Here is a 26260-nt window from a genome sequence, read left to right on the forward strand (position 1 = left end):
AAAAGGGAAAAGCCAATCTGGTCCATTAAAGAGATCTGAAAAATATCTCTCTATATACTAAGAAAAAGGTCATTCTATCATTCTAGTCTTTATCTGAAGACCTTCAATGGGAGAAATCTATTCTTTCCTGGGGAAACCTTTCCACTCTGGGGAAGCAATATCAAGGAAATGTTCCAAGATGACAAACCTCAATTGTTCTTTTTAATTTCTATATCATGCTTTTAGTTTTGCTGCTGGGACCCAAAAGAAAAATCTCCTATGTGCTCTGGGCCATGGCATAAGGTTCAGGATTGCAATAGGAGACACTTGTACAACATAATAGAAAATTTAACTCAATAACAGCATGGAAAGAATAGTCAGCAGAAGCCCAGCTTTGGAACAGTGGGCTACTTTCAAATTCATACACACCTACTTAGACAGGTATGGGAACTCTAATGCCAGTGGGAATTTTGTCAAGTCTGAGAGACACCAATTACTATTGGCTGGGTCTATATGCCTTAGATGCCCAAGAACGTAAAGCAGCTGTTCTAGCCTTAGTCCTCTGGATCACTGAAATCTTTTTTTGAAAAAAAAAATTTAATTAATTAATTTAGAATATTCTTCTATGGTTATAAGATTCATGTTCTTTCTCTCCCCTCCCCCCTTCCCATATCTGATGTGCAATTCTACTGGGTTTAACATGTGTCATTGATCAGGACCTATTACCATATTATTAATATTTGCACTAGGGGGATCTTTTAGAGTCTACTTTCCTAGTCATATCCCCATTGACTCATGTGATCAAGCAGTTGTTTTTCTTCTGTGTTTCTTTTCCCACAGTTCTTCCTCTGGATGTGGATAGTGTTCTTTCTCATATGTCCCTCTGAATACTTCTGGATCATTTCATTCCTGCTAGTAAAGAAGTCCATTACATTCGATTGTACCACAGTGTATCAGTCTCTGTGTACAATGTTCTCCTGGTTCTGCTCCTTTCACTCTGAATCATTTCCTGGAGATCTTTCCAGTTCCCATGGAATTCCTCGACTTTATTATTCCTTTGAGCACAATAGTATTCCATCACCAACATATACCACAACTTGTTCAGCCATTCCCCAATCAAAGGGCATCCCCTCATTTTCCAAATTTTTTTGCCACCACAAAGAGCACAGCTATGAGTATTCTTGTACAAATCTTTTCCCTTATTATCTCTTTGGGATGCAAACCCAGCAGTGCTATGGCTGGATTAAAGGGCAGACAGCCTTAAGCTTCCTTTGGGCATAGTTCCAAATTTCCCTCCAGAATGGTTGGAACAATTCACAACTTCACCAGCAATGAATTAATGGATCAGTGAAATCTTAAGGATGATTTCACTGCTGTGCTTTGGGAGGTAAGAATGAGCCAACATAGGAGGGACCCTCCAGTCTTACTGACATGAGTCTCAACTAGATTACTTGTATGCTGCTTCTATAATCTCCTGTTCCTTAGTGGCAAGATCTTAAAGGACTCCTGTTGGAGACCCCCTGCTTGATCATTAGATAAAGTTAAAAAGAAAAAACCTTTGGGTTAAATAAAGACAGTGGGTCACGAGGTATGTGGTCTTTGTTAGTAAAACACATGCAGTCTGTCCAGGGCAGAGCCCAACAGAACCATCCCCACCCTCTCCCTGAAGCTATGTCACTGTGGGCACAGCCTACATTTATATTAGCTTTTCCAGCTGCCCTTTCACACATTAAGTTGTAAGTCAGACCTCCAGATATCAATTCAGACATTGCTTCTGAAAATTTTTCTAAATTTTTTTTTTAATCCAGTCAAGACATTTTTGAATTCTAAATCTGTCCTTCATGGTGTTAATTATCCCTTCCAGCTTATGTGGTTGTCCACAAATTTGATAACATGCCATTGATGGCATATGTTGTTTCTTCATTTAGAATGTAAACTCCCTGAGGGCAAGGGCTCAATGTTTCAATGTTTGATCAACCTAAAAACATAAATTATCTAGGAGTGAACTCCAGATTTGACAAGTACTGGGGAGAGTGGTCAGCAGTCTGTCAGAAATCAGTCTCAATCCAATGGCTTATACCATATTCCATAATAAGTTCAAAATGGACACAGACCTGAATAGTTGATATCATTTCTTTTTTTTTTTTCCAGTTTGGAAGAGATCGTCATTGCTTCAAAGACCTGGGTAGAAGGTGAATTCTTTTTTTTTTTAAACCCTTACCTTCTATCTTAGAATTAATACCGAGTATTGGTTCCAAGTGTATTAGAGGCTCAATTACTAGGGTATTTAAGGTAAAGAGAAAACTGGAACAATAACTCTAAGAAATAAGATTCAGGAGAGACTGAATTCTCAACTCTCCTCCCCACACCCACTTCCTGTTTCCTTCTGTTGGTTTCAACAGTGATTCAGAGATGATAAGTTAACTGCAGGTTTTAACAGACTAAATCTCACTCTCTAGTACTGAATATAGGGATTTATTTTTTATTTTATTTGTAAAGAAGAGGTGTAAAGGAATGGGGATAGGAGAGAGGGAAATTTGGGGTTTCCCTAATCTATTAGAAATTCAATATTAAGAAAGTAGAGTTGAATTGTCTCTTAAGGGAATATTGCTAATAATTTTAAAGGATCTTCAGAGCTAAGCCCAAGTCCTCAAGTTGAAACCAGTAGCCAGAAACTACAAAATAAGTCTCTCTGTCAACTTTTTTCCTCAGAGTTTCAAGGAAGAAAAAGAAGTAGTAAAAACAGTTTGTGCCAGCTTGTTCATACTGCCTTCCACCTGGTCACATTCTCCTTCGGAATCTTCCTGGTTTACAGATCTTCAAGCTTCCATTGCTTGCAAGTCTTTCTGTAGTTATAAATTTTCACACTAGGCAGAAGAGTGGTAAAGGCTAGGACATGGGGGTTAAGGGACTTGCCCAGGGTCACACTGCTGGGAAGTGTCTAAGGCCAGGACCTCCCATCTCTGGACCTGGCTCCCAAACCACTGAGCTACCTTGCTGCCCCCAGGAAGTGAATTCTTAACCCCTAAGCAGGTCTTTGAAACAAAGATGATCTCCTTGCAATTATGAAAGATAAAATTGATCATTGTTATTGTATGAAACCGAAGCTTCTGTACAAACAAGATGAATGCATAAGAAATAAGAAATGGAGCATTGTTTGATCTCACCACTGGTACTTTCCCTTCTGCCTCTGGAAGCAAAGGTCCAATAATCCCCTTTCAAAGACCAGATTTTAGGGTGGTTTGGTGGATAGAGATTCAGGGCTGAAGAGCAGAGGTTCTGAGTTCAAATTTGACCTCAGACACTTCCTAGTTGTATGACCGTGAACATGCCTCCTTTTTCCATTTGCCTAACCCTTTCTGCTCTACTACTTTGGAACTAATAATATACAAATTTTAAGACAGAAGGTTCTGTGTGTGTGTGTTTTTAAGAACTTTGAACAAGGAGTCCAAACAGGACTTTCTTTGACCAGCAGAGGGAACCCAGTTCAAACAATTATCTGCGAATATAGTCTTTAAACTTGTCAAGATTCAGTGCGGGGCTGACTGAGTTCTTTAGTCCTGGTCTTCCCTTGGCATAGGACAAGAAGGATCAATAATTCAAAACGTTGCTTCCTCTAGGTAGGGAAGTTCCATAAAGTCCTTAGCTGGAAGACTTTCAGCTCCGCTCCACCTCCTGCCTCCAGTTAACTGGAAAGCTCCCTCCTCTCAACGAAAAGGCTGCAAAGGGGTGAAGCTCTGGAGAGGAAAGCCCAGGGCACAGTCCTCTCTCTGAGCCTCTAAAACAAGCCGTGATTCTGGGGGTGACCTAGGACCAGGAAATAAAGGGAAACCCAAAGATGGGGCGGAGAGAGGAAAGCGGCAGGAGGTCTTTTCTAGAAAGCCTAAGGAAATCTCGGGGGGGAACCGGTATTCTGGACTTCAGAGCTAACGCACATCCTGGACAGAATTGCTTGATTTGTAAATTGCGTCCCTGAAGGCACTCGGCGGTTTGACTCCGGAAAAGTGGGGACAAAGGATCCGTAAGCCTGAATTTTTCCTGCCTATCGAAGAGGCTTCATCCCCGTCCCTCAACCTCGCCCCCACGATGGATCCTGGGAAAAGGGTTCACCTCAGCTGGAGGACGCCGAAGCCTCTGCCCCCTCCCTTGGATTCCAGATCTCCCTCCTTTCCTCAGAGGGCGCTGGAGCCTTTTCCCAGACCACGCCCCGGGCCGCCGGGGCTCGATCTCCAAAAGTGGACTAGGGCCAGGATTGTAAGGATTGTTCAAAAAGAGGGGATGGCGCTTGCAGATAAATAACTTATTCCTCAATGAAGGACGCTGGTGGTTAGGAACCCGGGAGGGGTTCTGGGGTGCTTATCTATCATTCTTTTTAAGCGAGGATTCTTTTAACCTCAAGTCTAAGACCCCCGGGCTGTGTGGATGGATTTCAGGGAGTCCGTGAAGTTGGCTGGGGTGGGGTGGGGAGTCACATCTTTACATATAATAAATATTCTTTGTAATACTTTGTATTTATTTGTGCATTTAAAAACATTATTCCCAGAAGGTCGTCATCAGACTGCCATAATGACACCAAAAAAGGTTTAAGCACCCTTTCTTGGCAGTTTCCATCGGATCCCTGCCTCCTCCCGCACAGGGCAAAGAAAATTCCAAGGCGCAGGGGTTTTCAGATCAGGCTATGATCACGGGACTTGGCCACGGACTGGGAAGGCCCTACTTTTAAGGGAAAACATGAGTTTCTTTTTCCTAGAATAGGAATCTTCCCTAACCTAATGGGGGCAGTAACCGGTGACGTTTCAGCATCTCGAAGTCCCATTGGTTGGGGGGAATGTGTGGGTAGAAACGCCACCCTTCCCCCCACCCCCACCCCCACCCCATGAATCTCTGTTCTGCTTCCTTGTTTGGCTGGTGGTTTAAAAAAGGATCAAACTAAAATAACAAGAAAGGTCCTGGCTGAGACAGACAGTCTGTTAGAAAGACAAGGTTTCTGGGCTGGTATCCAGGACTCCTGGAGTCTAATTCCTTTTCTTCCACCTCACTGTGAGTAGTGAATTAGCTCACCTCCTCAGGCCCAAGTTTTTCTATATACCATAAATGTATTTTAATATATTGTAATTATATTGCAATTACACCTATATATGTATGTGATAATATATTGTGATTAGAATAGAATAGTCCATTATATTAACATGCCATAATTACTTCCCCAATTGATGGGGAATTGATTTTGATTCCTGATAAGACAAATAGTTGTTACAAATATTTTTGTGCAGATAGGATCTTTTCCTCTTTATTTGAACTCTTTAGGGCAGTGATGGTGAACTTTTAGGAGATGGTGGGCCAGGTCCCACCTCCCCAGAGCCTGAGTGCCCTGTCCCATCCCCCACCTCCCCTCCCCCACTCTACCCCCTTATCTCAGACAGGGGTGGGTGAAATGAGGAATGTCCTCAGGTGCATGGAGAGGGGAAGGGGATCAGCTCAGCCCCAGACCCTTTGGCTTTCTAATAACCAACTCTGGCCAGTGGCTATAGTAGCCTACAGAGAAACTTCTGAGTATCCTTTTGGCACATGTGCCATAGGTTTTCCATCACTGCTTTAAGGTATAAGCCTAGGTATAATGTTGCTAATGCAAAGTTTATGCACAATTTAATGATTTTCTAAACTAGTTTCAGTGACTTTCCAGAGTGACTATATAACATACAGCAGCATTAGCAGTGATTCACATGTTTACTTTGTTTCAACTCTTCCAACTTTTAGCACTTTCTTTTTTATCAACCCTGTCAATTAGATGAATGTGCAGTGGAACCATAGAGGTGCTTTAAATTTACTTTCTCTAATAATTTGGAGCATTTTTCCAGGACTATTGATAGCTTGGATTGCTTCCTTTAAAAACTACTCATTCATATACTTTGATGATCAGCTGAAGATGGTGCTTAACTTTATAAATTTAAATAAATTCCTTATATATTTTGGAAATGAGAGCAACTGGAAAAATTGAAATGAATATTTCCCCCCAGTTAACCTCTTACCCAATTTATTTTTATCTGCTTCAATCTTATTTATGCAAATATTTCTTAATTTTATGTAATCAGAAATATCTAGTTAACCTCTATGTGATCCTCTCTATCCATTTTTTAGTTAAAACCTTTTTCTCTTTCAGAAAGATCAGAAAAGTAATTTCTTCCTTGATCCTCTCATTTGTTTAGGATAACATTCTTTATGTCTAAGCCATGGACTCCACTGGAGCTTACCTTGTTATATATATACACACACACACACACACACATAGTGTGTGAAATGTTGGTTTAGACCAATGAATGCAAACCCTTTAAAGATGGAGTACCCTGCCCCACCCTCCATTATTCCAGAAAGGGAAGGGAGAAAGGGCTCCTATTGGGCTGCTGGGCAGAGGGGCTGGTGACATCCACAGGCATGCATGGAGAGAGGGAGGGGATCAGCCCAGGCCTGCCTCCCTCTGGCTTTCTAGTAAAGAACTCTGGCAAATTCTGTGCTTTGGCATGCCAACAGAGAGGTCTCTGTGGGCCACCTGTGGCACATGTGCCATAGGTTCACCACCATGGGTCTAGACCTAGTTTCTGACAGGCTACTTCCCAGTATTTTCAGTGTTTGTTAAAAAATGAGTTCCCACTCCAGTAGCTGACAATTTTACATTCATCAAACCCTCTGTTATACCATTCCTGTATACCTGTATATTGGGTACCTAATCTCTTCCTCTGATGTAGATCAAAAATCACCTTTGATGAATACTGTTTTGTAGTATAGTTTGAGATCTGTTACTATTAGGCAACTTCCTTCCCATTTTCTTCATTATTTTTCTAGAGATTCATGACCTTTTATTTATGGAGCAGGGGCATCTATCAGACCTAGATCAAACAACTTTGAGAGCTGGCAGGACTCCATCTTGAATTATCCCTGAAAACCTAGAATAAAAGAGCACTTAACACCATAAGGAAGTTCCAGCAAGACTAGTCCAGACCTTCTCTCCATAAGTGCATAGAGTTTAGTACTAATATCAACTTAGTTCTCTCCTCACCATCATTTACATCCTTAGAAAAACCATTTATTACACTATCCACATTCACAGGAAGAACTGTGGGACTAGAAACACAGAAGAAAAACAACTGTTTGATCACATGGGTTGAGGGGATATGACTGGGGATGTAGAGTCTAAAAGATCACTCTAGTGCAAATATTAATAATATGGAAATAGGTCTGGATCAATGACACAAATAAAACCCAGTGGAATTATGTGTTGGCTATGGGGGGGGGGGGAGAGAAGAAAGAACATGAATCATGTACCCATGGAAAAATATTCTAAATTAATTAATTAATTAGATAAAATTTTTCAATTAAAAAATGAAAAACCATTCATTAGCACATTCACACACAGGGGTATGCAGGACTCTGTACAGAAGCAAGAAAACAACCAAATCTCCAGTGGGACAGCCCTGAAGCTACCTCTTATCCAAATCCCTCTCCTCTCTCCATTTATGTTAGCTATTGTACAGGAGCCCAGTCTAGAGGCACTCAAATTAAGGACTGCTGTGGATCCTAAAAAAAAAACAATATAAAAAGGCCCCTCCCCCCAACTTTCCTTCAGGGACTCAGGCTTCAAATTGCCTCTGTACCAGGTGGTGATAGAGGCCTCTCTGGGCCATGAGCTGAGTGTGAGTCCCCTGCTCCACCAGCTTCCCTTGCTCCAGCACCAGGATGTGGTCAGCAGCCTGCACTGTCTGCAGACGATGTGCAATCACCAGCACTGTCCGATGCCCTTGCAGCATGCTCTCCTGAAGCTGGGGGTGAGAAGGCAGGGTGTTAGAAAAACAAGCATAAAAACCTCTCTGCCAACCCCAGAACTGCTTACTGCACCTAAGACAATAATGGAAATGCGGCCCGTCGGTTTCTAGGGTGGAATGTGTGAGGAAAAGGGGAGAGAACCATGGAGATCCACCTCTATCACAATATCCAGCATCTACTCAGAAGCCTCCTTTGTGCTCCACTGACCAGAAGGCAGAAAGCTGAGAAGAGATACAAACGCAATGTCCCTACTATCCTCTTCACTGCCAGGATCTGTAGCCATCCCCAGGCCTGGAGGGACCTAACCCAGACGGGCTTCCCCCATCTCCTTTGCCCCATATAACCCCTTGCAGAGCTGTCTTTCCCTACCAACCCTGCCATATGTGGCTCAGGCCTGGCCTCATTGGCCTCAAGAGTTCTGGCTCTTGCCCAGCACCTCGCCCTTACCGCCTGCTCACACTCCGTGTCCAATGCACTGGTGGCCTCGTCTAGAATGAGGACTCGGGGATTCCGCACCAGGGCCCGAGCAATGGCCAGACACTGCTTCTGTCCTGCAGACACCTGGCTCCCCTTCTCCCCCACAGCTGAAGAAACAGAAAACATGCCTTCGTCAGGGATGAGGTCGGTGACCCTTCCGTGCAGAGGTAACACTTTTGTCTCCAGTCGTGCCCTCCACCATCTCCTCTCTGATCAGATTAAGAGAATCCTACGGATGTGTGCCCAATGGTGCCATCCTGGGAAAGGCGGCATCACTCCTGTGTCTCACACAAATCACATAGTATCCGAGGCAAAAAGCCTGGGTGAGCAGGCCCAAAGAACTTTTATATAAATGAGAAGCCCCAGGGTAGAAGGAAGTACAGGGAACAATGCCAGCTTTAGAATTAATACACCCAATGCCGCCCGGACGCCCTCATCAGCAAACGGTCAAATTCCCTTTTGTCTACAATAATAATAATATAATAATGCTTTTGTAAGCACTGCCAGAGTCTTAAAGCTTGGTAAAGGTACCTGTGTCCAGGCCGTGCTCCATATTGTCAATGAATCCGTCAGCACCAGCTGCCCGGACAGCAGCCATCACCTCAGCATCTCTGCAGCTCTCCAGCCCATAAGCAATGTTGTCCCTTACAGACCCTGAGAACAGCACAGGCTCCTGCCCAACCACAGACACCTATGTGGAAATGGTACACGGGGTGAGCGACCCCAGGGCAGGGAGCAAAGGACCCTCCCTCACTCCAAAGGTCTTCAGGAGAAGAAATTTCTCTCTTCCCCAGCGCTATCCATCCCCTGATTTTCTTCTCCCCAGGGCTTCCTTCCTCAACTTCATCTCCCTCTCCTCTTGATCCATGGTCACCTGTGAGTGCAGGTACTTGTGCTCATACTGGGGCAGGGGCTCCCCATCCAGCAGCAGCTGGCCCCTTGTGGGCTGGTAGAGATTCTGCAGCAGTGCAGCCACTGAGCTCTTCCCAGCCCCATTGGGCCCCACCAGGGCTGTCACTTTTCCGGGATACAGGGTGAATGTCACTCCCTAAAGAGGAAGGAAATAGGAGGCAATAATCAATGAGGAAAGTAGCCAGAGACTTCCTCTCTCGCCATGAAGGAATCGCTTCCTTGTGGCTCAGAAGAATAAGGGTTGAAAACCAGGGTCAGACCCATCACCCCTTTCAGACAGAAGAAAGCTGAGGGCTATAGGACTGGATGCCTGGTTTCCTCCCATCTCAGGCACCTTGAGCACAGGTTTGGTTGGCTGCATGGGATAGGCAAAGAAGACATCTTGGAATTCCACGAGGCCACGGAGGGAAGGAGGGGCCAGTACCCCAGGACGAGGCATCTGTGGCTCACGGTCCAGGTAGTGGAAAACTTTCTCTGCAGCACCCACATTGCTCACCATGTCCCCACAGATGTACACTAGAGTCTAGAGAAACATGAGGGTACAGAGTCAATGAAGTAGAGTCACAGAGACTTCAACAACAGAGTTATAGAGTCCTTCCTATTTCCTCACAAACACAAAATCAGGTATATGGCAAACCACTCTTCCAAAATTTACATCCCACCCCCAGCAGGCCTGAATCTGAAATAAATTCAGAGAATCTATTGCCTTACCTGTACATAACTCCCCACGTCCCCCTGATAGAGCAGAAAGGAGACAAGGCCTCCCCTGGAGAGCTCTCCAGACAAGATCTGCCTTAGCCCACAATTCAGCATTAACACTTGCATCCCCAGTTGAAGAACCTGTTGGAGAAGGGGAAAGTGGGATGAGGCTGGGGCTGAGCACCTCACCTGGGGGTCCCTCTCCAACTCATATCCCTTTTCCTCTCTCTACAAGGAGAGACCAATAGTGAGGATACTGATTAGGAGAGAAGGGACCAAGGAGTTAGGAACGGAAGATGAAGGGTCAAGTATCAAAGATCAGAGTTCTGAGAAAAGGGTCACCTGGAGATGCACTTTTACTTGTTGAACCTCCTTGGCTATTGTAAAATTAATTTTAGTCTCTAATATATAGAAGTATTATATTTAAAAGAGGTTTATTAAGGATTATTAGAATTAAGAATACAAAATACAAAACCACGTGCCTAGGACTGATTAGCCCATTCAAAGCCCCTGCGCTTAGATTACCCACTACATCATTGCAATGGGAGAGGGTGAAGTAGGCGTTGCTGCCAGTTAAATACTCCTTGTGATCTCCTCCAGGTGGAAACTCAGGTGAGATTATAGGGAATTCTGGGAAGTACCAAGGACTTCTGGGGATTGAAGTCTAGGGTTCAAATCTCCATTTTACACTATGTCCCACTACACTATTAGGTCTGGCTCACCCGACGGAGGAGCAGGTATGCAGCTCTCTCCCAGTCCCGGCGCCACTCCAGCTGACGCTTATGCTCCAAGGCTTCCTCATAGCGCTGGGCTTCATCCTCCTCTGCTCCAAAACTCCTCACGGTTTTCAGGCTTCCCACAGCCTCCCTCACCACCTGTCCAGCCTTTGCTACAGCATCCTGGATCTGCTGGAGCACTGTCTGGGAGAAGGTTTCAGAGGGAAGGTGAGTGGGGCAAAGAGATAAGAGACCCCACTCCACCCAAGGTTCCTACCTCCCATATTGGAGCCACTCCCCACCTCAACCCCAGCTCCCTGCTTCCCCCACCTTGGCCTCCATTCTCTCTCTCAAGGCTCCTCCTGCAGCCCATGGCACCAGCACCACTCCATGCCTCTCTAAGCTGTGCTCCTGCCCACACATACCTGATGTCGGGCATTGTAGATCTTCTCAGTAGCCATTGAAAGGGGCACTTCCAGCAGGGAGAGGACAGCGAGTCGAGGTGAGAGACTGAACATGAAGCCATACAGTCCCACAACCTTCACTAGGCTCCGCAGGAATACATTGGCATTTAAAGGAAGCCAACGGCTCATCAAGTTGGTGTCTGAAGACAGGCGTGAATTTAACTCACCTGGGGAGGAGAGAATGAGATTATGCTCCAACATGGGTCAGACCCAGAAATCACAGTTGGGGCAACTCACAATCAGGGTCATCAAAATTCAAAATTCCACCTCTAAGACCCTGCCTCCTCCCCATTGCTATTGGGAGAGGGACGACGTTACCACCACCCATTCTGACAGGCACTCAACTCAGTGTAACATGAAAGGGGACCTGAGGAAAAGCCCAAAGAAACTAAAGGGCCAGACTCTGAACCTCACCTGTCTTGGTCTCCTGGAAGAAGCTGAGGTCCTGGTGTAGTAGAGAAGAGAAGAGCAGACGCCGAATGCGCAGGTTGATCCGAGAGAGGACAAGCATGAAGAAACCTCCTCGGAAACCTGCAGATAATGAGCTAAGGGATGAGAAAGACAAAAGAATGAGGAGAAATGCAGGTGGAAATGAGTTAGCATGAAGAATCGTGGGAAGAATGGATGAGGAAAAGAGGAGAAAATCAACTGAAGAGGAGGGTTATATATATATAAGGGAGAGACATAAAGAGGCAAACCTGGGGAAATAGCACCAGAAAGAATAGGAGTGGATGGATGGGGATGAAGGAGAGACATAACAGGGGAAACCTGTGTAGAAAGAGGACAGTAAAATTCAATTCCACAGTCCTAATGAATTCGTGTTTGATGTTTGGCTCACCACTTAAGATTGTTGGGACTGTAGGAAAAGTGAAAGATATGGTATGATGACATAGAACCATCAGAAAGGGACCCTCACATATACTTCATCTGACTAGCCAAGATTCTTATTCCCTACCTCAATTTTCCTGGTGCTCTCTGAGTTATTGACTTGGTTGATTAACTGCCCACCATGTTCCTAAGGATTCCTTTCTACCCACATAAGAGAAACAAACCCCTTTTCCTATTAGGTCAACAGACATGAAAGAAAGTTTTCCAAAAAAAAATAATGATAATGAAAGTCAAATTTATAAAGCACTTACTATATGTCAGGGACTGTAAAGTGCTCTCACAAATGTTATTTTATCCTTCATAAAACTTTGAGATTTAGATACTATTGCTATTATCTCTATTTTACAGGAAACTGAGGCAAACAAAAGTTAAGTGACTTGCTCAAGGTTACATAGCTCAGGTATATGAGCCTGCATTTGAACTCAGTTCTTCAGGCTCATTGCTTTGTACACTGTACTACTTAGCTGTCTCTCAGTCTTATTGAGATGCTAAAAGAAAACAAACACTGAGGATGATATAGAAACAACATCTCTTTGTTAAATGATGTCTTCTCTGGTAAGGATGGAAGATACTTCTGAATTTTAGTGAGAGAAAGAAGGATGGGAGGGAGGGAGGGAGGGAGGGATGGAGGGAGGGAAGGAGGAAAGGAAAGAAAGAGAAAAAATAGAGAGAAAAAATGAAAGCACAGAACTGGATGAGTTCTGTGAAATGATGTTTCTATGAACTAATTCAAGTCCCCCCACAAACTGATCTGGTTGATGGAGATAAATGGACATGTTGCTCAAAGTGTCATTCTTTCACTTCAGTGCTTCTTGAGAAATTGAAACTCTACCCAGAGACCACTTTTGCAGAGCTTACACTTTGCCCTCCCTTGTTATCAGAAACAGTTAAGTGATAGAATTAGACTATTTTTTGGCTGATGAGTCAATTTCACTCCAAGATGGAACCCTTTATACACCAAGAGCTACACAATATCATGAAGAATCCCCCAGAAATGATTCGTAAGGCTTCATGGCTATGCTCCAAGAACCTTTCCATCTGACTTGCAGCTGAAATATTCTCTCTCCCACTAGAATGGAAGCTCTTTGAAATAAGGGACTCTCTTACTCTTCTAAGTGTATTTGCAATGCTTATCTCAGTGCTTCTCACATAGCCAGCCTTTAAACACTTAAGTCATTCATTAATCCAATCAAAGAAAGGCACAGAGGTGAGAAGGAACAAAGCATATTTAAGGGATGGTAAGGAAACTTGCCTGATTGCAGCAGAGGGTATTCAGTGGGGAGAAGTGAGACATAAGAGTGGATGGTGTAATACCAGAAATGAGTTCAATGTGCAATAAAACAACTGTGGCAGAGCTCCGAGCCAGTAACTACATATTAGAGGGACCTAGTTCCATTCAACAAATATGATCCCAGGCCTTCCTCCGGGTCTGAGAGCCCTCCTTTCTTCAGTATAGCTTTTATACCCTTTAGGGACCAAACTTATCCTTATATACCCTGGCAGTCCAGGTAGTCATGTGTTATTTCATCTGTTGGTTCCAAACCCTTGGTATACCCTGAAGTCATGTTGCTACCAAACCATAAAATGGGCACAAGGCAACCAGCCCATCTATACCCCATCCTTATGACACCTACTTTAGCAATGGGTCCTGGGTACTCTAGCAACAGACCCTGAGCTGATTTGGATGAGTAAGGTTATTATAGTGCCTAAATGTTCAGGCCTAGGGTGAGAGAGTTTCTTTTTCTAATCTTGCAAGTCATGCTGATAAGCTATAAAGTTTAGCATAAGGTTAACCTGAGAGGAAAGAACCTATTCAACTATAACCTACATCTAATTACTTCTAATTATATTGTTCTTTAAGATTAGTTGATTATCCTTAAAAGAAATATCTAATGAGGTCTTGGGTTCAAATGTGGCCTCAGATAATTCCAAGCTGTGTGACCCTGGGCAAGTCACTTAACCCTAACTACCCCTTACTGCTCTTCTGCTTTGGAACCAATACACAGTATTGATTCTAAGATGGAAAGTAAGAACTTAAAAAAAAAGAAATCTCTAGAACTTAATCACTACCCCTATGGAATTACATTAAATTGGATAACATGGATAAAATCATTGATCTAGCCTGGGCAAGGGTTAATCAAAATAGGGTAGGAGTTACATTATTTCTTACAGGACCATACTGTCAGCTGATGTGACCCTCCAGGCAAAAGAAGGATGAAAGATGTTGAGGAAGAGATGAATGTGATAAAAATTTGGTTGCAGGAAAATGAATCTAAGTATGAATTAAATGAAAAATGAAAAAAAAATATGAATCTAGTATGAATTAAAAGAGAGAGCATTACTAGAGTCAGGAACACCAGGAAGAAGACTTGAAGCAATCCAGGCATGAAGTGATGAGAGCCTAGGCTAGGGCAGTGGCAGTGGGGATGGAAAGAAGAGAAGGAAACCAGAAATTGTAATGAAATAATGTATAATGAATGTGCAAGACTCAGTTGGAATATGATGGGAGAAGTCAAAGGTGCCCTAAAGTTCTGATAGTCAGTGAATAGAATGATGATGCCATAGGTGGATATAAGGAAGTAGGGACTGAAATAGGTTTGAGAAGTGATGATTCTCTTGTAGACAGTCTGAGAAGAAATGTGATGACCCTGATTTGGGATAGGTTGAACTGAGGTGAAAAAGATGTCTAGCAGGCAGCTGAAGATGTTGGCCTGAGCTCAGGTGAGGAAACAGAACATGGCATTGGGAATCATCAGAAGGAAAGTAAGTGTGAAACCAACAGCATGAATCAACCCCAGAAAGTAAAATGTGAGAAAAATTCAAGGTCTGTAGAGTTAATTTGAACCTTAAGGAACTCCCATATGAATAGGCCTGGAGAGCTTGTCCATAAAAAAAGGAAAAGTGTCAGAAATTTAAGGGAATACCAGTGTAATGCAGTGACACAAAAGTTTAGGGATGAGGGAGTATGTCAAATACTGCAGAATGATTGAGATGGAATAAATCTTAGAAAGGGTCTTGGATTAGCAAAAGGTAGGTCATTGATGGCAGAGAATATAGGTCAAATTAGAAGATTAGGGAAAACAATGGAAACAAACATGAGCTTCTTTTGCTTCCTGGGTAGGCCTGAGCATGTCTACAAGTGGAGAGAGTTGAATACAACTGATCAAGATGACAAAGTCAATGCTGGAGGGGCTGTGGGAAGACAGACACACTAAGTTATGAAGTGGTCCAACAGTTACAGATCATGCACATAATGTGACTACACCATCCAGTCTCATGATTGGTTTTATGTGCTAAGCAAATCAAAAACAGAAACAATGGTCCAATATATACATTCAAATGTTCATAAACAGTAACAAAGAATTGCAAACAAAGTAAAAACCCATTGGCTGGAGAATGACTAAAAAAATGAAAATATATGACTGTGGAATATAATTTATAGTAAGAAATGTCAATTACAGGGAATTCTGAGAAAATGGGGAGATTTGTATAAACTGAGGCAAAATGAAATAAACAAAACCAAGAGAATAATATATATAGTGATGCCACAAAGTACATGAAAGAATCACTGAAAGGAAATGCAACTCTGCATATCTAAAAAGGGCAGAAAGTAAGAGCAGATAATGAGCCATAACTCCCCTCTCATGGCAGAGAAGGCAAGGGACTACAAGAACAAAATAATATCTCCACTGTCATCACTGCTAAATAAATATTTCTGAATGAATGAATAATCAAATGAATACATCCAAATGTAGCTGAACCCTTCGTCAAATGTATGGCCTCTTTTCCCCTGATCAGTCATAGCTCTAGGACTACAGATTAGTACATCTGCAACAACAGAAAAGGAACCCAAAGATGGGGGGGGGCTATTTCATGTCTCCTACCTCTGATTAGGAGCATCTAAAAAAGTAGCGTACCCAGATCTAGGTCTTGTGGGAGATAATGCTTTCCCTGCACTTGAGGACAGACTGTGCTTCTAGGTCAATGGAAATCACAAAGGTTTGGGTGATGAGAAATTCCCTCAGGATCACAGGATTTTAGAATCTGCTCCAACCTCCTTCATTTCACTGATGAGGAAATTAAGGCCCAGAGATATGACGTAATCGTCTCAAGGTTACACAGACAGTAAGTGGCAGCAGAGACTGAAAGATTCCCTACCTCCTCCCCTCCCCATCACCAAGCCACTGACCTTCCAAGGGAGAAGAGGCACATGAAGAAGATGGCAGTGACAAAAGCATCAGCTTCAAAGTCCTGGCCCAGGATGTCAATCACACGGCCAGTATAGTGGGGGATGAACATCTCACCTGGAGGGGGGGATGAGCAGGAGTAACATCAAGGACCCATTGCCATGTTCACCTCCATTCATGCCCCCCCACCTCTCCCCACTCCCTGCCTGTCCTTTCACCTATGACAGCCGTAGTCAAGAAGAAGAAAGCAGCAGCAAGGAAGGGCAAGTCAGGCCAGGACAGTCTCAGCAGCCTCCCCATCATGGCTTTGTTCTCCTGGCCTTGCTCCTTCTCCTGTGCTGAGGAAGGGGCTTCAGAGGGGCTCAGCATCTTCCACACAGCCCAGCCCAGGCCTGCCCCTCCATAAGCCACCAGCAACCAGGCCCAAGGGGCTGAGGCTAGGAGCACAGGTGGGGCACTCAGGGCCCCTGGAACCAGAGTCCTCAGGGACAGGAAAAGGGGGGTGCTCAGACACAAGACAGGCAGTAGTTCCCTGATCTTCCCACAGTCCCCCAATAAACTCAGAACCCCCCATAGAACTCCCATCCGAAAAAGCCCCTCCAGCCAGAGGCCAAGGAGTCCCAGAGGGAACAGGGCTCCCAGTAGCCTCTGCAATAACCAGAGCAGGGTCAGGTCAGTCAGGAGGAGGGGAGCCCAGGGCCTGAAGGTAATGAGCTGCATGCTGGCACCTGGGAAAGAAAAAGGCTTGATTGTGGCAGAGAGCATGGTCATCCCAGGCCCCCATTTACTCCTTTCTCAGAAAAGCATCCCTCCCTACCAAAAGGGAACCCCAAAATCCTCCGCAGCTTCCCAATCATAGTAGCTTGCTTAATGGGCTCCCGGGAATTAGGATACTAGCCCAATCCCATTGTTTCCAAAGATGAGGAAACATGTTCAAAGTAAAGAAGCGCTTTAGCCAGGGTCTGAGAGAGGAGGAGAGGTTCCGGTGTGAGCCCACCCTCCGCCAGAGATCTTTCCACTTCTCCAGAACTCGGAGGTTGTGGCTGTTTCTTGGGAGGAGGGGGAGGCAGAGAATTCTCCTAACATTTGGTGACGCCAAACGGAACCTTTGAAACCTCCCAACGTGAGCCTCCTCAGCAACTTCCCTGCTCCTTTTCCCCTCTTCTAGCCCGTGACTCCGAAGGTCACCGGGGCGGAACAGAGGATGGAAAGAGGAGCGGTCCAGCTCCATGGGGGTCCCCAGCAAGGACTTGCCTACCTGCAGCGCGGACTCAGAAGCCGCAGAAGCAGCAGCGGAGCTCGCGGCGGGATCTGAATTCCTAGCAGCGCCCAGTGTCTCCGGGGCTTGCTCTGGGGCTCCAGTCCTTCCTGCTTCAGTCCGGGACCCCAATCTCCGGTCCCTTTCACTTTCGCTTCCGGGATCTGAAACCAGCAAGCTGGAGATCCGCTCCCCCCTGAGTTGGCCAGGAGGGGGCGCACAAAACCCTCAAGGCCAGGATTCCGACATTCTCGTTCGGAATTTACCTTATTCCTGAGATGGTCCTCCCTGCCTATCCCACCCGGGAAAGACTTGGTATGGCAGCTCCTGGAAGCTTTTGCCCCGTTGATGCTTAATTAAAACGATTAATATTTCCCCACTCCCACCCCAAGAAGACGTTCTCTTTTGTCTTTTTGCAGATATGGACTACTTTGGACGTGGAACATTAAATATATCAGACTTCTTCAATATGGACAGTACATTTGATAAGCTGTTTACCCCCCCCCTTTTTTTCCCTTTATTATAAAGGAAGCCTCTCTGGATAAGGAGAGGAAGAGAGATGCATTAAGAAATCTGGGTGAGGTTAAAAATATAAAGCTAGAAATAAAAATTTTATTTTTAAAAATAGTGAATGAATTTGGGAGTGACTGAAAGAGATGAAAGACTGGGATATGGTCAAGCCCAAAAAAGTTGATACAAAGGGAGGAGGGACTGAATTGTTAGGAAACTAAATAGTATTAGGGAATTCTGGAAAAGAGATGGAGATGGTGGTGGTGGTATCACCCTCTGCAGGGAGGTACAGAGAATATTTGAGCTGAAATAGTGATGAATTGGACCTAGAAGAAGTACAGGGGGAACACTGAATTCTGAGATGTCTAGGGTCAGCGGCTACTAGGACAGTACATCAGGAGAAGAAGCATTTTTCCACCCATCAGTCCTCCTAAGACCTTCTGTCCCTTCCCATACAAACCACCCCAACTCTGGCCAGGATTTTAGAGGGGTACAGTTTTCCAAACTAGGTGGTTTTTAAATATAAAAGTAAAGTTTAAATCAGTCTCCAAAATTAAGTCAACTGCTCCTACTGACAATGAATGTCCAGTCAGTCAGCATCACCCTCTTTCCTGTCTCTTGCTGCATTTGAACTTGTCCTGTGTAAACATGAAGTTAATCTTTGTATAAAAGTTAAAAGTACTAAAGCATTTGTTGTATCATCTGTTATGTTTCTTAACGTCATTTTGTTCAATACAATTATAACTTGGTTTCCAAAGAACTTTAACTTGAGAATAGTAAGAAATTGACATTTTCAGTTAGTAAAACTCACTATCTACAATTGTAAGTGATATGAATTTGATTTTTTTTTAAAGGGGGCTGGGGTGGGGTTAGGGAAATCTTGGGTGAGGCTATGAAGGTTGCTTGGGGTGCTAAACTGTGTCATCCTAATCTGCCTAGTAACTAAGATATCATAAAGCAAAGCCCTTTGTTGATTGGAGGAACTTCTCTGGGGCTAACCCAGGACTTTGGTTCAGGCAATAGCACAAGTGGCAGTCAGAAGCCTTCAAGGAAGGAAAGCAGTGGAGCCCTTTGGAAAGAAGAGGAAAGAAAAAGGAAACTCATCAGTCTTTCTCCCAAGAGTGCTGGCTGTCCCTGCTCAGCTCTCCTGACTCCTCATTCACTCACCATATTGGAAAGTCTCTCCTTCCATAGTGACAGCTACAAGATCCTTGCCTGGCACTGGGTACATCTCTCCTGGGAAGGAGAAGGGGGTAGGGTGGAAATGGGAAAAGGAATACTGAGCATGGTCCTAAGCCATGTAGTAGAAAGGAAGCCATCCTAAACCATTGTTGCATTTGCCTATACCTTGCATTTTCCTGAGCTTACACACTTGTACATTCTCATCTGCTGGTGGGGATGGTGGTAGCAATAGCAGCAGCAGCTTCCTCTTATTTATACTTCAGGTCTACATGTTCACCATCTTATTCATTCCTCTCAAGAACTCCTCAGTTACCACCTTCCACCCCTCTTTTACAGAAGAGGCTCTAAAGGCTTAGAGCTAAAAGGGTCCTACATATTATCTAACCCATTTTACAGAGGGAAAAGGTAAAAATGAGGGAGAGAGAAAGGACCTGGGATCCTAATCTACTGATTTATCCCCTTCAGCTCCATTGAATATTTGCACTTGAAACCCTCCTGTGGGGAAGATAAGGGGTTGAGAACACAAAGAAAAAATTAATAAACAGCAGCTGCCTACAAGAAATCTCCATGTCATTAGGGGGTGCAGTTTATAAACAAGCAAGCAGGAGATGAATTAAGGAGTAAGAAAACACTAGCAGGTAAGGGAAGCAGGCAAGGATTCCCAGAGAACCAGGAATTTGGGCTGAAATTTAAAAGAAGCAAAACAGTTTAGAAGGTTGAGACAGAATTAAAGGAAGGACATTTTAAACATGGCATTTAGCTTGTACAAAGGAATGGAGGTGTGAGATTGTGTCAAGGTCAGGATATAGCAAATAAGTCAGTCTGACTAAAAGGTAGAGTGAATGGAATCTAGTAAAATAAAATGTGGAAATGGTTGGTGCTTTCAATGTCAAACAAAGGAGTTTGTGTTTTATACTAGAATGAACAGGGAGCCATTGAAGTTTTTTTTGTTTTTTCCTAAACCCTTACCTTCAGTCACAGAATCAATATTATGTATTGGTTCTAAAAGAGAAGTGCTGAGGGCCATCAAACACACACTCTCTGACATGATCACAGGTGGAAACTGAGGCTGCAAAGCAGTCTCCAGAAAAGATGAGACACCCACTCAGCCCCCCCCTTATGTGACTTCTCCCACTAACTTCCCTTACTATTAAAATTGCTATGATTATTGTACAGGTTCCCACTGACCTGTGGGATGACCAGCTAAGAAAATCATTGTTGCTTTTAATCAGCTTTCACAATCAATCAGAATTCCTTAGGAGATAGGTAGCAAAAAACATTTGCTGCTAGGTGCAGGGTTAAAGGGCAAATTTTACACAAACCAGATTTAGGTATTTTCCAATTTCCAGCTACCATATTTTAATGTTTCATTCTGGTATCTTAGAAACATGGCTGGGGCGAGGACAGAGTCCAGATGGCAGCACAGACACAGGGAAGGTTCATACCTCTGTAAACCCTTTCTTACCAATTCAAAATCAAATGCTCCTAGGGGACTGAAAACCAAACCTAACAGCAGGATAGAGCCAAGGAACACTCCTACTGGACTCAACTTAAAAGGTACGCCCCCAAAAAGCCTGAATTCAAGAACACTCAGGTTTAAGGGGAAGGAAGAAGGAAAATCCCAGGACCCCTCCCTCACCTAAAACACTGAGCCTCCAGCAGTGGCTGGAATCTTTGTGGGCAAAGCTGTGCCTGGTTCAGGGCTCTGAACATAGGCATGGGGAAGCAGTTGGATAAGAAGCGCAGAGCAGCCTAGACACTCCATATTGCCCCCCCCTCTTCCCGAGGTTTTGGCCTCAGGGTACATCCAGCTCTGCAACTTCAACTATGCCCAGGATTAATCTTATAAAGCTTTTAAAAGGCAGGGAAGCTCAATCTCCAACACCCCTACCCCACAGACTGCTCTGAGTGCCTTGCTAAGCTCCAAGGGTGAAGGTTGACAGGAAAGCCCAAACCCACAGATCCAAAACATAATGAGAGGAGCAAGAGTGCAGGCAACTACAGGGGGAAAAGAAGGGGTAAATATAAGGAAACAACAGGAAAAAAAAGAAATTGCAATTGACAGCTTCTATCCAGGCAATGAACAAAGAGCAAACATAACACATCAAGGAACACCAAGCAAAAACACAGAAACTCCAGCTAATTGGACATAGGCTTTGGAAGAACTCAAAATACAATTCCAAACACAATTAAGAAAGGCTGAAGACAACTGGGAAAAGAACTTAAAAAGCAAGATAAGTCATCTGGAAATCGAAAATAGTATCTTGAAAACCAAAATTAATCAGCTTGAAAATGAGGCAAAGGAGAAGAAAGATGAAGCAAAGAAGATGAAAGATGAAGCAAAGAAAATGAAATATGACATCCAAAGAAAATCAGACCAGAAGGAGGATGACCAAAAATCCAGGGATGGAATTCAGTCTTTAAAAACCCCAATGCAACAATTAGAAACAAGTGACTTCACAAGGCAGCGGGAAACTAAAACAAAATCAAAAAAATGAAAAAAATTGAGAAAAATATGAAACACCTCATTCAAAAAACAGAAGATTTAGAAAATCAGTCCAGGAGAGACAACTTAAGAATCATTGGTCTTCTGGAAGACCATGACAAAAGAAAAAGTCTGAACATCATCCTACAGAAAATTATCCAAGAAAACTGCCCCAAGATTCTAGAATAAGAGGGAAAAGTGAAGATTGAAATATTGACATAATAAGCAAAGAGGGAGTGCTACCAAACTCCTTTTATGACACAAATATGGTACTGATTTCAATGCCAGGTAGATCAAAACGGAGAAAGAAAGCTACAGACCAATCTCCCTAATGAACATAGATGCAAAAATCTTAAACAGGATACTAGCAAAAAGACCTCAGCAAGTGCTCAGGAGGGTCATTCACTATGATCAAGTAGGATTCATACCAGGAATGCAGAGCTGGTTCAATATTAGGAAAACCATCCGCATAATTGACCATATCAACAAGCAAACTGACAAAAATCACATGATTATTTCAATAGATGCAGAAAAATCCTTTCATAAAATACAACACCCATTCCTAGTAAAAACATTAGAAAGTATAGGAATAGAAGGGTCTTTCCTAAAAATAATAAACAGTATATATCTAAAACCATCAGCAAACATCATCTACAATGGGGATAAACTAGATGCATTCCCAATAAGATCAGGAGTGAAACAAGGATGCCCATTATCACCTCTATTATTTAACATTGTACTAGAAACACTAGCAGTAGCAATTAGAGAAGAAAAAAATTGAAGGCATTAAAATAGGCAATGAGGAGACCAAGTTATCACTCTTTGCAGATGATATGATGGTCTACTTAAAGAATCCTAGAGAATCAACAAAATAGTTAATCAAAATAACCAACAACTTTAGCAAAGTTGCAGGATACAAAATAAACCCACATAAGTCATCAGCATTCCTATATATTGTCAACACATCTCAGCAGCAAGAATTAGAAAGAGAAATCCCATTCAAAATCACCTTAGACAAAATAAAATACTTAGAAATCTATCTCCCGAGACAAACACAGGAACTATATGAGCACAACTACAAAACACTCTCCACACAGTTAAAACTAGACTTGAGCAATTGGAAAAACATTAATTCCTCATGGGTAGGATGAGCCAATATAATAAAAAATGAAAATCCTACCCAAACTGATCTATTTAGTGCCATACCCATTGAACTTCCAAAAAATTTCTTTACTGAATTAGAAAAAAAAAAACAAAACATAACAAAGTTAATTTGGAAGAACAAAGGATCAAAGATATCCAGGGAAATAATGAAAAAAAAAATACAAAGGAAGGTGGCCTTGCAGTCCCAGATCTCAAACTATAGTATAAAGCAGCGGTCATCAAAACAATTTGGTACTGGCTAAGAGACAGAAAGGAGGATCAATGGAATACACTTGGGGTAAGTGACCTCAATATACTTGCGGTAAGTGACCTCAGCATGACAGTCTATGACAAACCCAAAGACCCCAGCTTTTGGGACAAAAATCCACTATTTGACAAAAACTGCTGGGAAAATTGGAAGACAGTGTGGGAGAGTTTAGGTCTGGATCATCACCTCACACCCTACTCCAAGATAAACTCAGAATGGGTGAATGACTTGAACATAAAGAAGGAAACTATAAGTAAATTAGGTGAACACATAATAGTATACATGTCAGACCTTTGGGAAGGGAAAGACTTTAAAACCAAGCAAGTCATAGAAAGAGTCACAAAATATAAAATAAATAATTTTGATTACATCAAATTAAATAGGTTTTATACAAACAAAACCAAAGTAACCAAAATTAGAATGGAAGCAACAAATTGGGAAACAATCTTCATAACAAAAACCTCAGACAAAGGTCTAATTATTCAAATTTATAAAGAGCTAAACCAATTGTACAAAAAAATCAAGCCATTCTCCAACTGATAAATGGGCAAGGGACATCAATAGGCAATTTTCAGATAAAGAAATCAAAACTATTAATAAGCATATGAAAAGGTGTTTTAAATCTCTTATAATCAGAAAGATGGAAATCAAAACAACTCTGAGGTATCACCTCACACCTAGCAGATTGGCTAACATGACAGTGAAGGAAAGTAATGAATGCTGGAGGGGATGTGGCAAAGTCGGGATGTAGCATACCAGGCATGGAAGTATGGTTGATGTATTAAATACTTGATCAGAGCAGTTAATGATCAATGTATAGGCAGTTCTAAGGGCAAGAGAATTCCTGGGCCTAAGACACAAAGGCTTTGCCCTTACCTGGTCAAACCTCATTCCTCTGAAAAGAGCATGTCAGGTGTATCCCCACATACTCTGATCTTGTCATTATCTATGCTACCAATGAGTATCAACTATGCTTTGTTACATATTCATTCATCCTCAGGATCCACAATAAAGCCTGGGGTGAGGCATGATTCCTCCTCTTGTTTCCTGCAACCTTGAAGTTCTCACTACTGTCTTTCTCTTTATCTTTCCTAAGGCCACTCTTGGCCACATGCTTTCCATCTAGGAATTCTTACTTCCTCTTGTCTGCATACTTCTCACGTTTTCCCTTAATTATCTTTCTAAGGAGAATATCTCAGGGATTCATGCCTTCCCTATCAAAAATATTGACTTGTCTGTGTCCCTTATTCTTCACCCATTTTCTCAGACTCCTTGTTCCTTCTTGAGCCCCAACCGACAAAGGAAAATTCTTTTTATAACAGCCGCTGGACGGCCTGTTATGCAGGACATTAATTCATTGCTGGTAGAGTTGTGAATTGATCCAACCATTCTGGAAGGCAATTTGGAACTATGCCCAAAGGGTGATAAAAGACTGTCTGCCCTTTGATCCAGCCATAGCACTGCTGGGTTTGTACCGCAAAGAGATAATAAAGAAAAAGACTTGTACAAGGATATTCATAGCTGCGCTCTTTGTGGTGGCAAAAAATTGGAAAACGAGGGGATGCCCATCAATTGGGGAATGGCTGAACAAATTGTGGTATATGTTGGTGATGGAATACTATTGTGCTCAAAGGAATAATAAAGTGGAGGAATTCCATGGAGACTGGAACGACCTCCAGGAAGTGATGCAGAGCGACAGGAGCAGAACCAGGAGAACATTATACACAGAGACTGATACATTGTGGTACAATCGAAGGTGATGGACTTCTCCATTAGTCTCAATGCAATGTCCCTGAACAACCTGCAGGGACCAAGGAGAAAAAAAAAAGGACAAACAGTGGGAGTAAAAACACCAAGGAAGGACAACAGCTTGACTACAGGGGTAGAGGGAACATGATTGAGCATGATTGAGGAGAGACTCTGAATGAACACCCTACTAGGGAAACCAATAGCAGGGAAATGGGCTCAGGTTGAGGGTGCATGTGACACCCAAAGGAATCACACATCGCCAATGGGAGGGGTGAGGAGAGGGGGGGAGGAAAATAAAAAGGTGATCCTTGTTTCTAATAAATAATGTTTGAAATGACCAAATAAAATAATGTTTAAAAATAAATAAATAAAATAGGCAATGAGGGGACCAAGCTATCACTCTTTGCAAATGATATGATGGTCTACTTAAAGAATCCTAGAGAATCAACTAAAAAGCTAGTGGAAATAATCAACAACTTTAGCAAACTTGCAGGATACAAAATAAACCCACATAAATCATCAGCATTTCTATATACTTCCAACTCATCTCAGCAGCAAGAGTTAGAAAGAGAAATTCCCTTCAAAAGCACAATAGACAATATAAAATACTTAAGAATCATCTGCCAAGGCAAAAACAGGAACTATATGAACACAACTACAAAATACTCCACACAAAACTAGATCTAAATAATTGGAAAAATATTAATTGCTCATGGGTAGGATGAGCTAACACAATACAAATGACAATCCTACCCAAACTAATTTACTTAGTGCCATACCCATCAAACTACCAAAAAACTTTTTTACTGAATTAGAAAAAATAATAACAAAGTTTATTTGGAAGAACAAAAGATCAAGGATATCAAGGGAAATCATACCAATCAGTGTTGGAGCTTAAGCAATTAAAAAAGGGGAGACAACTTCAATACAATTAAACAGTTAAATAACTTTTGCATATCTTGGAAATGAGTACTCAATTGAATTTCACTTTGTAACCATGTTTTTATAAAAATAGCAGGTGTGCCTATCTAAACAAAACTTTAATGTATCTTGAAAAAGTATTCTCCACATTTTAAATGTTTTATATTAGAGAATTAAATGAATACTTGACAAATATATATATATACATATATATTACAAATGTTACATTTTTGTTTTTAGATATAAGAGCATGCCAGTATGTTAGGTACCTACATAAATTCTGTTCCATTATTTTTCTTCATGTAATACTTTTTCATTTGTTTATGTGGTATAAAAATATACGTTATTCTTAAACTCACCTTTTTGTTTTTAATTTAATTTAAAAGTTGATAATATTTAAAACTGTTTTGGTTTCTTATGTATAGATAACATTTGAATTTTTTAAGTCCAGTCATGGTGGGTTTTTTTGTTTTGTGTTTTGTTTTGTTGTTGGGTTTTTCTTTTAAACCTCTGTACTCATGACATAGTGGCTCCTGCAGGCAAGGATGCTGTCACTTATAGCACACAGCACAAGAAAACCGGGAAGAATGTAATTATACCTTTT

General features: G+C 42.4%; 2 protein-coding genes across 4 annotated transcripts in view; both read right to left on the minus strand.

Annotated features, from left to right (window-relative positions):
• Positions 1 to 26260, minus strand: part of LOC100025731 (RLA class I histocompatibility antigen, alpha chain 11/11-like) — a 182143-nt gene that overhangs the window by 139306 nt on the left and 16577 nt on the right. The window lies entirely within an intron of this gene.
• LOC100026571 (antigen peptide transporter 2-like) lies at positions 7039 to 17601 on the minus strand. Of its 3 annotated transcripts, XM_056817968.1 has the most exons (12): positions 17399 to 17601; positions 16359 to 16868; positions 16143 to 16257; positions 11475 to 11610; positions 11027 to 11227; positions 10608 to 10805; positions 9898 to 10026; positions 9521 to 9709; positions 9149 to 9322; positions 8806 to 8965; positions 8245 to 8381; positions 7039 to 7793 (listed from the first exon to the last, which is right to left on the minus strand). In XM_056817968.1, the coding sequence occupies exons 2-12, from the start codon at positions 16858 to 16860 to the stop codon at positions 7605 to 7607; spliced, it is 2130 nt and encodes a 709-aa protein (XP_056673946.1). In that variant the 5' UTR covers positions 16861 to 16868; positions 17399 to 17601; the 3' UTR covers positions 7039 to 7604. The 3 variants fall into 3 exon arrangements, with proteins under 3 accessions (XP_056673946.1, XP_056673945.1, XP_056673947.1); XM_056817967.1 differs by lacking the exon at positions 17399 to 17601 and having other exon boundaries at positions 16359 to 16978; XM_056817969.1 differs by lacking the exons at positions 9521 to 9709; positions 17399 to 17601 and having other exon boundaries at positions 16359 to 16978.

This window comes from Monodelphis domestica, chromosome 2 (assembly GCF_027887165.1).
Source record: "Monodelphis domestica isolate mMonDom1 chromosome 2, mMonDom1.pri, whole genome shotgun sequence".
NCBI classification, from domain to species: Eukaryota; Metazoa; Chordata; class Mammalia; order Didelphimorphia; family Didelphidae; genus Monodelphis; species Monodelphis domestica.